The sequence below is a fragment of the Gymnoscopelus microlampas genome (assembly GCF_963454915.1).
Source record: "Gymnoscopelus microlampas genome assembly, chromosome: 10".
Classification (NCBI taxonomy): Eukaryota; Metazoa; Chordata; class Actinopteri; order Myctophiformes; family Myctophidae; genus Gymnoscopelus; species Gymnoscopelus microlampas.
Window position 1 is genome coordinate 21,110,277 of NC_139947.1, and position 13,739 is coordinate 21,124,015.

The window sequence follows — 13,739 nt, forward strand, 5'->3', positions numbered from 1 at the left end:
GAGCATAACGCCAAAACCACCGTCCACCACGACCACCACCTTCCCTTTCCTCTTCTACATTCTCGGGTGATTCCATGTTATACGGTAGAGAGAACACATGAGAAATGACCTTCTGGGAATAGAGTGTTCTTCTGTATGGGTAAACAAAAGTGATACAATGTCTAAAGGCTCAAAATATGTGGATGGACTCAGATCTGGATGCTAAACAGCCACTGATTGCTTATGTAACACAGGGCGCCTGTGCCATTGTTGTATACACTCCTGGGATTCATTTTAAGAGAAAATGATTAAAGTTGGGTGGGATTGACATAACTTATTGACCTTGCCAAGAGTCAAATGCGAGTAGTCTTGTGGGAACACATTGTTTCCAGCTAAGGTAAAGAGGTTTTGTACAGTTCCTCTGTTTGTACAATTCCATGAGATGAGACAGCTTGTCAAAGTGTAGTGGGATGTTTAGCGCCCGTCTAAACTCAGAGTTTTAAAGGAGCCTTTTTGTGCTGAAATGTCTGTGACAAGTTCTGAACGTTCATATACGTACATGAAGCCCCGAAGGAATGGAGTAAATTTTGGGATAAATATGCCATTATTTCAAAACTGGGGGGGGGGGGGGAGTGTTGAAAGGTTTAAACTCATTGTTTGAAAGCTTGAAATCTAATAAAAAATGTTTTGCTAGCTTGAAACTAAGTTTAGAAGGCTTGCATGACTGTACTTCAGAAAAAAGCAGACAACATGCCCTTCCAGCAGAATTATTATTTCAGACTGTCGGTTTCAAAGTTTCAGACCAGAGATGCAAGACGACACTGCCAGAAGTCACGTGACTTGCAAGTTCGCAACTGTGTGGGCAGATCTTTGAAGTGTGTGTTGTGAACTGAGTTCTGAAAGAACAGTCTGCAGTTCGAGTTCAAATGTACATTTTATGTTATTTTATTTGTATTTTATTTTTTAGATAGATGCTATTATTGCTAATATTAGACAGATGCTAGGTTACATTGTTTGCCTGGTATCCTAGTTTCTTGAGGCACAACACTAAAAAACGAATAAAAAACTAAAAATTTTGCGCTTCGCGCGCGGGCACCTTGGTACCCGAGACATAATTTGGCCCTTGGGGAAAAGTAATTGGGGAACCCTGGTGTAGACGCTCGACAAAGCCGGATGCACCACGGTGGATTGGAACCCACAACCTCCGTGGTGGTGGGCAGTGACTTCACTACGCCACGAGCTTCCCTCAATGTTTTTTTATTTTGTTTTGTTTTGTTTCTCCTCTATGGCATGATATTCATCTGACCGAACATTGGAAACATCTTGTGTTATAATGGCAATAGTGAAGTTCCGTAAAGCATTTCACTGAAGAAAAGAAAAGGCAAATCTGATTAGGTAAATCAACTTATTGTTATGCATAATTTTGCTTAATTTTAGTTGTTGCAAAATGAGTTGGAATTTCCCATTGGTCACTGAATCATTGCATTGCATCAATTAAACCTGAATAGAATAATGCAGACTAAATACGACCATAGATTTAAGTTAAACCCAGTTTGCAGAAATGAAATAAGAATGTTGTGAAGTCAAGTTTTAGCGAATCGAAGTTGATCAACCAAAGGCAAACATGTATCTGGAAAGATCAGTTTTTCTTGAGGCACGGTTTAAAGCCCTACTTCAGCTGTTTGAAAATAGCCAAACTGCAAGCTCAATACATCACAGCGTGTTGTGAGCTTGTAGATCTGTTATTTAAAAGAATTACAGAAACAATAATCTTGAAAAATCGTGAACATTTTTGGCCCAAAACAGGGACACCAGGATTAATGTGGTTAAACTAAGTGGGTGGATTTCAAACTTGTATCCAGGTTTCTGTTGGTGTTCCAGTCTAGAGTGAAATCTACTAATAAAGATTTGCTTTCATTTTGTTTGGCCACATTCTGAATGAGGTGTTAGAGTTCACTCGTTTCAATGTAAAAATGGCAGTAATATTTCTCTTCAATCACTTCTTATTTATTTTAGGATTATTTCAAGTGAGATTCCAAAGATTTGAGTAATGGTCTGCCGAATCAAATGATAGCCACAGCTCTTTTCCGCTGGACCTGCTGTGTTAGCCCACATAAGGCACGCACAGAGCCAGTGCACTGGGGCCTTTTGTTCTTGTGCGTCTAATATACGATACTGTACACTAGCCAGGCAGCTGGGGAAGTGATCCACCTTTCTAAAAACCTGTATATATCTCTCTCTGTATGCATTTCTCTCTCTCATAACTAACCCTGTTCATCGTCTTTGGTGGGAACCACATGTTTCTCCCGGAGTGAAGCGAGATGCAGCACTGATTGTTGTTAATGTGGAATTAGACTTTGTCAGATGACCCCGACAGTAACCTCAAACCTTTTTACTGGGATATTCGATAGTGGTCAGAGCTGTGTGCAGGCCCCTGCACAGCTTTAACCCATTGAGACCTGGAACTTGTGTCATATTTTGATTTGAGCTAAAAAAGCATTATTTTACACTTTGGCTATTCAAAAATAGCAGATATACAAGCTCATAGCGCGGCACCGAGTGCCGCGCTACGAGCTTGTATATCTGCTATTTTTGAAAAATCGTGAAAATGTGTGCAAATCTTTGAATATATATATTTTTAAAGCGAACATTTTTAACTCAAATCTTTGCTTCTGGGGGGTCCCTGGAACAAAATATTTTGATGGGGGTCCGCGGCCAAATACATACAGTTTTGGGGGTCCTTGACATGAAAAAGATTGAGCACCACTGATATAGAAACATACGTTTTTCAGAAAACTGTTGAGATTTAGGAGACATGTAGAATCGGCTTCAGGTCTCAATGGGTTAAAACATCCAGCCATAAAACAAAAAAAAAAGAATTAATGAATAAATAGATAATGGTTGACGTAATAGAAACCAGGTTCTCGCCAAGGCGGGGCCTCTCTTGTGTTTAGCTGTCGGTCAACCCCGTCCTTCTCATCCCCTGCCAATTGCGGCCGGCCAAAGCTCGGGGAGCCGGCTGATCAAATGGCGCCTTTCAAAATGGAAGATATTAATTTCCTCGCCTTAATGATCTTCAAAGAACCTCTTCTTTGATTGACGCGGGAACGCTCTCCACCCTTCCGTCCCTCTTTGTTTGTTTTCGTGCACACGTTAGGGAAGCAGAATGCGCCATTGTATTAACTGGATGCTTTGTGTGTTTTTTTGTGTGTGTCTGTCCCAGGGGCCAACTGCACCAGCAGTGCTGCGAGGAGTGGACACTGGTCAGCGAGGAGACGCAGGCCAAGATGGCGCGCATGGCTGCCGCCGCAGCCTGGGGTCTAGGTAACCAGCTCAAAAAGCTTTAACACTAATAATAAGCTTGACACGTTTTGGTTTCATTGATGAACAAATCGAAAACCAGTGTACTTTAAAGTAATACTAGGTAACGTTTTCAGTAAAACTAAAGTTAAATTGTATATCTTTTGTGAGTGGCAAATGTTTCACAACACCCACTCCATGAATTTCACCCCCGAAAGCCTTTTATTTATATATTTTCTATTGAACGCTGTCAAGCATGACTTTCCCTCGAAAATTACGTCACCTGGCCGGAAAATGGAAGCGGAAATGCACCAGGTTCCTGTTTGGCCAGGAACTACCGCGCCGGTTTCCTGTTTGGCCAGGAACTACCGCGCTAATAACAAAAGGAAACTCACGCTGATTTTAAGAGATTGTATGATTTGAAGAACGAAAAAAAAACAGAAAAAGAAAACACAGCTCACGGTAACTAATGCTCCACTGGCTAAGAGAAACGATCCACAGATCGTATAAAACAATTAAAAGAACGCTTTTTGAAACACTTCCGTCTTCCGGTGAAAACGAATGGAATTCTGGGTGACGCAGTAATAAAGAAACGGCCTGCAGTGACGGTAATGACCAGCAGAGGCTGCTAAAAGTCGTTTTTTTTTAATTTGCACAGAACAACTTTAACCACTACAAAGTACTTAAAAAGTGCGCTCCAGAAGGGTCCGATAGTAATTGCTGCACATTGTGCTACCAAAATACCACAAAGTACACCGCAAGTCAAGTCAAGTACAGCCATTCATCACAGTTCCAGTCTCAAGGGGCTTCACAGCCACACATCCAACAAAGGAAACAAAACAAAACTCTCTGTCCTTTGACCCTCAGTCGGGTGGGGAAAAAAAAAACTCAAGAGACATGCCTTGAAGAAAAGGAAGACATCTTGGGAATAATTACAAAAGAAAACAGAAGAATCATGGAAAATATCACCGTCAATAAAACAGTACATAAAATAAGCAATAAAATAAAAAGCAATGAAACACCATAATAAACACAATAAAACAAATAGTGGTAGTAAAGCAAAATGTCAAGGTCAATTTTTTATGCTCACAGGGTTAACACTAGGTTTGACTGCGTAGTAGCACTTCGAAGCGCGGGACGTCTTGCAGAGAGAGAGAGCGTTCAATACGTCCTCGCTCTGCAGCTGGGAGCCAAAGCGCTAATGAAAACGAATCCCCCCCACACCCCCCCCACAACCTCTAGCCCAGTCCTTATATCCAGATGGGAATGGCATTGACTCAGAACATCGACATATCATAACGTGCAGTGGTGGAGAAAAACACCCGCCCGCCCCCATCCAAACTGGACCTTGTGTGCCAGCACTTTACTGCAGATCCAACCCCCCTGTGGCCTTGCGGCTTCATGGCCCTACAACGTTGAACTGTAAACCTCCAAACACACAGCGTGAAACGTTGAGAGTGTGCTCCAGGGCATCCTTTAGCGGGAAACTAAATATTAAGGCCGTTTTATTTTATTTTATTCTCTGCTTGCTCTGATGTGGCTTTAAGAAATAGAGACAACCATTGTTAAAAAGGTCTCCCTCCTGAATCCGCTTCCCCAAATTTTCCTCAGCACTCACTCAAATGCACCCTAGTTTCAGGTAAAGAATAATAGAGTAAGCTTAGCTCTTGACCCTGTCCTTATGCTGACACTCCCCATTAATCCAATCGTATTGTAATGTTGTTATACTAAGACAAGTAAGATTATGCTGCTGTTGCATATCACCCTGGATAAGAGCATCACCTGAAGACATACTATAATCACCGTAAGGCCTACTGTAAATTCTGTTGTGTATCTGTGTGTGTTCCATAATAATCCTTCAGATTTGTAGACATTTCTCTGTTATCCTGCTTCTCCACCGTACTCCAAACTCCAGTCGGCTCTACTCACTTTTGGTACTTTGATTGATTGAATATTTTGTTAGGCAAAAAATGTAAACGGCACAATTACATTTATAATACTTTGTCTAAAAGGTCCGTCCAAAAACGTCCTTACAGTCTTGTTTCCATTGGGGTCCTTGGTATTCAATTCATAGACATATATAGTAGCAACCAAACCGTTCAAAAGCAACACAATAATACATACACAATATATAACACTTACACTATATGTACAAACAAAAACAAAAAATGTAAAACATATGTACAAAAGGGGGGGGGGGTCATGCCAGGGAGTCGTACCAGGTACTTTGCACGAGAAACTTGGCGCTGATCTGGCCAGCGGTTTGTGAAAATGGCCGCCGGACACACAGACAGAAAGACCCGATTTCTAGACCGCTCGCCTCCTACAGAACCACAACCGTAAGATCGTGCAGCTGCTATAGCTTGTGGCTATTTATAAATGGTGGATTGTGGAAGGACGTCCCATGTAGTGATGCAATGACGCGGTGATGATTCCCTCCGACCAATCGGAGTAGTCTGTTGTGTTTTCACATCAACTTTTGACATCAACCTCGACAGAGGTGATCCCAAAAACACACACCAGGTACCAGGTTGTGTATCTCCAACCTTTTGCCTGATGGAAAACAAAAAGAAGGCGAGTAGTGTCGAGTTGATTCGAGCCGGTACCAAGCAGTTGAAAAGCGTTATTAAGGGTGTGATATAGTATACTTTGTTACGCAGCAGTGTCGCACACCAAGAATAGCTTTATTTGCAAGCTCACAATGCGTTGTGCTGCGAGGCATTGTGAGCTTGCTATTTTTCCATGCGCGACACAGCGCGCAACCAAGTTTAACCCATTAAGACCTGGAACGCATCTGTGTCACTTTTTGATTTGAGCTAAAAAAGCATTATTTTACACTTTGGCTATTCAAAAATAGCAGATCAACAAGCTCATAGTGCGGCACCGAGTGCCGCGCTATGAACTTGTTGATCTGCTATTTTTTGAAAGATCGTGAAAATGTGTGCAAATCTTTGAATATATATATTTTTCAAGCGAACATTTGTAAATCAAATCTTTGCTGCTGGGGGGTCCCCGGAACAACATATTTTGAGATGGGGGTCTGCGGCCAAATACATATTCATTTTGAGGTCCTTGACATGAAGAATTTTGAGAACCACTGACATACAGTAGCAACATATGTTTTTTTTTCAAAAAACTGTTAGGATTTAGAAGGCATTTTGTAGAATCGGAACCTCAGGCCTCAATGGGTTTAAGTGAGTCATTGGATGCAGCTGATTTGAATGTGGTCGTTCCTCTTCCAGGACACTGGGACAGCATGGAGGAGTACACGTGCATGATCCCCAGGGACACGCACGACGGCGCCTTCTACCGGGCCGTGCTGGCGCTGCATCAGGACCTCTTCTCATTGGCCCAGCAGGTGAGTGACGCCACCGCCCCTCTGCCCCCCCCCCCCCCCCCCCACACACCACGACGGCCGAAACCGTCCGCGTTGCTTTACGGTACGTGTACATTAGAGGCGTATGTATTTTTAGAAAACATCCCATAAAGACATAAAGGCCATATGGGGATCTCTCGAACCAGCCTCCCCCCGCAGCACTCCTGCCAGTCGCGTTTAGACTTTATTACGAAGGTGTGAAAAGTTTACACCGGTCATTAAAAACCGTGTGGAAAAAGGAACACGGTGAAGAAATTATTTTAAACAGGAAAAGAAATGAAAGAAACAGCCTTGTCGCTGGTCCAGACATAATCAAGCTCACGCCCCCCCAACCCCCCGCCCCCCCCCTTCTCCCTCCCAAATGAGAGCTTTCATTAAGACGGATAAAATTCTACACGTTTTTTTTTATTTCCCTCTACACTGTGGTACTTCCCAGGCGTGGAAATTTTACATAAGTCCCTCCATCATAAATCATCCTCGCTATGCACCCCATTGCTGGCACATAAAGAGCCTGTTACCCCACGTGCACGCGCACACACACACGCACGCACACACACACACACACCCCTCCACAGTCCAGCATCAACAGAGTTTGGTGGTGGTCGCTGCCTGGTGGTGTTTCCCTCCTCTTGAGGAGGGTTGATGAGCTCACTGGTCCCTGGAGACGGACCGGTTCAGGCTGGATGCCGACGGCTAGTCTCTCTGGGTTCATCCGCCCAGTTAACCCATTAAGACCTGAGGCGATTCTTAAAAAATAATCTAAATCCTAACAGTTTTTTGAAAAAAATATAAAAAATATTTTTTCACGAATTTTCAAAAATAGCAGATCTACAAGCTCATAGCGCGGCACTCGGTGCCGCGCTATGAGCTTGTATATCTGCTATTTTTGAATAGCCAAAGAAATCGAAAGTGACACAGATGCGTTCCAGGTAATAATGGGTTAACTCTTTCACCGTGATCACAATCGCATCCAGGTGGGGGCCGCGCCATCATCCCCGTTGTCATTCAAGGTTGTCGTTTTTTGTTTTTTTTTCGACGGCGGGTCCGGTCGCGTCGAGCGGAGGAGGAGAGGGCGAACGAGAAACAGATGTGGGGAGAGAGAGAGGGGGCGAAGGCTTGAATGTCAAACATGAGCTCAGATTAGTCTTGCGGATCAGGTAGGTAATCCTCACGCTTAAGTCCTTTCGAATTCGTGCCCCCCGCCACCCCTCACAACCTCCCTCCGCCCCCCCACCCCGCTTCCCGACAACCCCGAACGTGTGCTCTGGGACTCATAGCGTGCATCCGTCTGAAAGGTTATAGCAACACGAGTCCCGTGTTGTAAATCTCTCAGTGATTGGTCTGTTCCGGCGATCAAGTGTAGACACAACAGTGGGCCAAGTATGCCAAGATTGATGATTATAGATCTACACGCACAAGCTTGTAGATCTGTTATTCTCGCTCTTTGTTGAATTATTATTATTATTTTTTGTTGTTGAAAATGTTCAGCTATAATGACAAAACATGGATGCCAGGTTGAAAGTGGTTAATACAAGACAAATAGGTCTTCATTCATGTTTTGGGCCTTTTAATTTGGTTTTTATTTCACAAGCGATTCGGTCCTATCCGTTAACGTGGAGTCATCTCATGGCACAGTGTAATGTTGCAGCCTTGTTAACAACGAGAACACGAGCACGGGAAGTGCAGGTAAGAGGAACGGAGATGTCTTCTCTCTCTTATTTGTTTGTGCTCAACAACGTTGAACGCCACAGCCCCAGACACTGCATTTATCAGGAGTCGTCTGGACTGCACATTTCCAGCCGAGGCCCCCGGAGCTGTAAGCCCTAAAGTCAACAGAGCTGTAACTGACTCCAGGCTGTAAAAGAAACAAGCCTCATTGTCACCTCTTCCCGACGACCCCCCCCCCCCCGTCCCGTCCTTGTTGTGTGCGTCTGTCGAGGTGTTTTGGCACGCCATCACTCTCCTCCCCCCCTCCCCTCTGCAAGAAAGTAATTGCTGGGAGGCAGGCTGAAACAGCTGCGTGTTCCTGCCTCCGACAGCCCCCCCGACAGCAGTCCCCAATTACAGCCCCCCCCCCCCCCCCCCCGCCCCCACAACACGATGTCAGGGGCTTTCCTCCCTAACATCATCCCGCTGCTTTTCCGTTGTCTACGGCGTTTCTCTCTGTCTATCTGTCCGCCGGTCGTGTTATAATAACCAGGCCTGTTTTGTTTTCCTTTTTGAATCTTACTGTACCCCCCCTCCCCACCCTGACCCCGCCTCTACGAATGCCTTTTAACCCATTAAGACCTGTAGCACATCTGTGTCACTTTTTGATTTGAGCTAAAAAAGCATTATTTTACACTTTGGCTATTGGCTATTCTTTTAAAGCGAACACTTTTAACTCAAATCTTTGCTTCTGGGGGTCCCTGGAACGAAATATTTTGTGATAGGGGGTCGGCGGCCAAATACATATCATTTTGGGGGTCGTTGACATGAAAATGTTTGAGGAACCACTGACATAGAAACATGGGTTTTTCAGAAAACTGTTGGGATTTAGAAGACATTAGTAAGATTCGTTCTCAGGTCTTAATGGGTTAAATGTGTCCAAAGAAACACATGAGGACGGCCTCGCGTGGCGATGCGCGTAACTTCCTTCGACCTCGGGTTGCGTAACTCTCTCGTCGCTGTCCTCAGCTGTTCCGTTTGCCTCTTCCCTCATAAAACAGCTGGCACTCAGCCCTCACATCAAAACCATTTGCTCCCTGCGCTATACGAGCGGCCTCTCTAATGTGTCACTCTTGGCAGCGTGCGCGGACACGATGCCTCCGATCAAAGGGTTTGTCTCTGCGCCCAGACACCTCTGCCCGAGCCCGGGTCGCTCCCGATGCGGCGGCCCGAGGTGGCTGCGGTTGGCGTGGGCTCAGGCGGTTGAGGAGGTTTGGCGCAGGGGGACGGGTGCGTTATGCGGTTTGGAGTTCACATACTCTTTCCACTGCTGAGGAAATGCCACATTTTGCTTGGAGAGACCGGTGTGCTACTGAGGTCTGGTCACACAGATCACAGACGCAGATGCTTATAAAGTCCATATAACAGTCTTTTTTAGCATTGTATTTATTGTCAGTATCATCAATAAAATGAATACTTTGAGTTCATCATACATGGAGGAGGTGTGCATTAAAGACCCATGTCACACATCCCATGGTGTGGTTTAATTCCTCTGAAAAAACATCTTCAATAAATGTACATGTCAAGTATTTTTCCGGACCAAAAACGTTCATAAAGGATCTTGTCATCTCATTTAGCATTGCTGATTATGAGAGACAGCGAGATCCAAATCTGGCGGTGGCGTGCGCCGCGGCGGTTGTGGCGCTCGCCGCGAGCGCCGCGGCGGTTGTGGCGCTTGCCGCGAGCGCCACAACCGCCACGAGCACCGCGGCGGTTGTGGCGCTCGCCGCGAGCGCCGCGGCGGTTGTGGCGAACGCCGCGAGCGCCGCGGCGGTTGTGGCGAACGCCGCGAGCGCCGCGGCGGTTGTGGCGAACGCCACGACCGCCGTGAAAACCGCCACAAGCGCCGCGAGCGCCAATAGGGTCCGCCATCCGATCCATCGACCATATCTGCGCTCTTCTGGCGCAGCCCCCCCCCCCCCACATGTCCCCCGCCCCCCCCCCCCCCCCCACCTGCGTGCCCCCCCCCCCCCCCCCCTGGGACCCCCCCCCCCGGGACCCCCCCCCGGGACCCCCCCCCGCCCAAGGGGTGGATAGTAATAATTGTATATTTTGCGCGTTTGATCCAGAGCAGTTGAGATTTGATTCGGCCATATCTTTCTGAATGTAACTTGTATTTTTATAATTGTATTTTTTATATGATCTGTAAAGTTTATATTTTCATTTGCTACCAGGCATGAATTCATTATAATTTATTATATATATTTTTCCTTATTTTCTTTCTTTCTTTACACGTGCGTAATAAACGAAGCATTTCAGATTTCATCCGCCCAGATCTTTCTGAATTTTACTTGAATTATTATAATTTTAATGTTTATATGATCCGTAAATGTTATATTTTCATGTGGTATCAGGCATGAATTTATTTTAATTTATTTTATTATTTTATTTCATTTATTTACATGCGCGCAATTACACACGCATCTAACTATTGGACTCAGCTCTGGGGACACGGTGCGGCTGCAGAGTTCACCTTGAAATTTGTCATTACAATTTTACTGTAGCCTAATCCACAAAAGTGTGACTGACTGTTAATTCCTTGAGTCAATACATTGTGTTTTTATCACCGGTGCCAGTATTATTATTATTATTGTTAATAGACCTTGCAACATAGAGCAACTTAAGTGCTTGCAGAACTTAATAATATAAGCACACTTATTCTCCAGGCAGACAGACAGAAACAGTCTGTCTGTCTGTCTGTCTGTCTGTCTGTCTGTCTGTCTGTCTGTCTGTCTGTCGGTATATATACGTGCATAAATTAAGCTTGGGTCATTGGTCAATGAACCTGGTGTGTCGGTCAGAAAATAACTGATCTATAAACTCACAACTCATCGCATCCTCATTCATTTCACTGGTCAAATGCATGCAACAGACAGACAGCCAGCCAGCCAGCCAGCCAGACAGACAGACAGACAGACAGACAGACCGATCCAGGCCGTGACACCAAAAATAGCCGATCAACAAACTGCAGCGCGATAGATAGATAGATAGATAGATAGATAGATAGATAGATAGATAGATAGATAGATAGATAGATAGATAGATAGATAGATAGATAGATAGATAATATAAATATATTATACTGTAGGCTACACAGTTATAACCAAACATAATTATGATAGGCTATTATTATATTAGGCTATTAACATTATGCAAGCTAATTATATTTACCATGGCTACGTCAATAAGAAGACAGACAGGTCTGTCTGTCTGTCTGTCTGTCTGTCTGTCTGTCTGGACGGACGGACGGACGGACGGACGGACGGACGGACTTACGGACAGATTGATAAGTAGACTTGATTATAGCCAATATATTATTTTATTTTCATTTACACATGCGCCTTTTCATCCAAATTGTGTGTTATATTATTTACTTGTAGCATGGTTAATTAATAGTCCCTGTTTGCATAGCCCCCAAATCGGGCTCCCCAAGTTTTGCTCGCTGTGTGAACTGTTCAAAGACGCAACAACAAGCTCCATACTAGCACTCGGTGGTACTGGTGCGTCTCTGACCGTGTCTGTCTGTCTGTCTGTCTGTCTGTCTGTCTGTCTGTTGCATTTGACCAGTGAAATGAATGAGGATGCGATGAGTTGTGAGTTTATAGATCAGTTATTTTCTGACCGACACACCAGGTTCATTGACCAATGACCCAAGCTTAATTTATGCACGTAACATAATATACCGACAGACAGACAGACAGACAGACAGACAGACAGACAGACTGTTTCTGTCTGTCTGCCTGGAGAATAAGTGTGCTTATATTATTAAGTTCTGCAAGCACTTAAGTTGCTCTATGTTGCAAGGTCTATTAACAATAATAATAATAATACTGGCACCGGTGATAAAAACACAATGTATTGACTCAAGGAATTAACAGTCAGTCACACTTTTGTGGATTAGGCTACAGTAAAATTGTAATGACAAATTTCAAGGTGAACTCTGCAGCCGCACCGTGTCCCCAGAGCTGAGTCCAATAGTTAGATGCGTGTGTAATTGCGCGCATGTAAATAAATGAAATAAAATAATAAAATAAATTAAAATAAATTCATGCCTGATACCACATGAAAATTTAAAATTTACGGATCATATAAACATTAAAATTATAATAATTCAAGTAAAATTCAGAAAGATCTGGGCGGATGAAATCTGAAATGCTTCGTTTATTACGCACGTGTAAATAAAGAAAGAAAATAAGGAAAAATATATATATAATAAATTATAATGAATTCATGCCTGGTAGCAAATGAAAATATAAACTTTACAGATCATATAAAAAATACAATTATAAAAATACAAGTTACATTCAGAAAGATATGGCCGAATCAAATCTCAACTGCTCTGGATCAAATGCGCAAAATATACAATTATTACTATCCACCCCTTGGGCGGGGGGGGTCCCGGGGGGGGGTCCCGGGGGGGGGGGGGGGGGGGGGGGGGGGGGGCACGCAGGTGGGGGGGGGGGGGGCCCGGGGGGACATGTGGGGGGGGGGGGGGCTGCGCCAGAAGAGCGCAGATATGGTCGATGGATCGGATGGCGGACCCTATTGGCGCTCGCGGCGCTTGTGGCGGTTTTCACGGCGGTCGTGGCGGTTGTGGCGCTCGCGGCAAGCGCCACAACCGCCGCGGCGTTCGCGGCGAGCGCCACAACCGCCGCGGCGCTCGCGGCGTCTGCCACAACCGCCGCGGCGCTCACGGCGAGCGCCACAACCGCCGCGGCGCACGCCACCGCCAGATTTGGATCTCGCCCCTCCTGCTGATTATGCCAGTATGCCACACCTGTAGAATCAAGCCCTCATTAATACACCAATATGACACGCCTCTAGACTCTCCACGCCCCTGCAGTCCTGCACTCAAACAAACAAACCTGTATCACTATAGCAAGATGCAATATTTAACTCATCAGGGCTCAACATTTTATAATTTTTTTAAAGATATCTTTGGTGATTTCTGCCTTTATTGATTGTACAGTGGAGATTTGACAGGAAATGGGGAAAGAGTCAAGGAGTGACACGTAGTACACGTCTGATATACATTTTAATATACAATGTTTAATATAATCACATTTCTACGATTACTTAAATTGCAACGTAAATAGTAACCCAGTATTGCCAAAATGTTATGTCTACAACACAATGTAGGCAGTGATAGAATAAAGGTTCTGCTGCTGTGCAAACATGAATTGTCGTTTCTTCTCTCTTTTGCCTAGTAGACTAGAGAAAATACTCTGACAGCAACATGTGTTGCGTGTGTCGTGAAACACACAGACACACACACCTGTGCTTCAGCAGTGTCCCACGTTGGTCTGTTGTCCAATCAGATGTGGACATTATGCGTGCATATCAGAATGCATGGCTTTGATGAGGCTTTGATTGGCGA

At 44.6% G+C, this 13,739-nt stretch overlaps 1 protein-coding gene across 4 annotated transcripts in view; it reads left to right on the plus strand.

Moving 5' to 3' along the window:
• Positions 1-13,739, plus strand: part of mtor (mechanistic target of rapamycin kinase) — a 161,870-nt gene that overhangs the window by 102,532 nt on the left and 45,599 nt on the right. For all 4 annotated transcript variants that reach the window (XM_084070366.1, XM_084070367.1, XM_084070368.1 and 1 more), the window contains exons 31-32: positions 3,203-3,303; positions 6,522-6,637. In XM_084070366.1, coding sequence (XP_083926492.1) covers positions 3,203-3,303; positions 6,522-6,637 — 217 coding nt within the window. The remainder of the gene's footprint in view (positions 1-3,202; positions 3,304-6,521; positions 6,638-13,739) is intronic.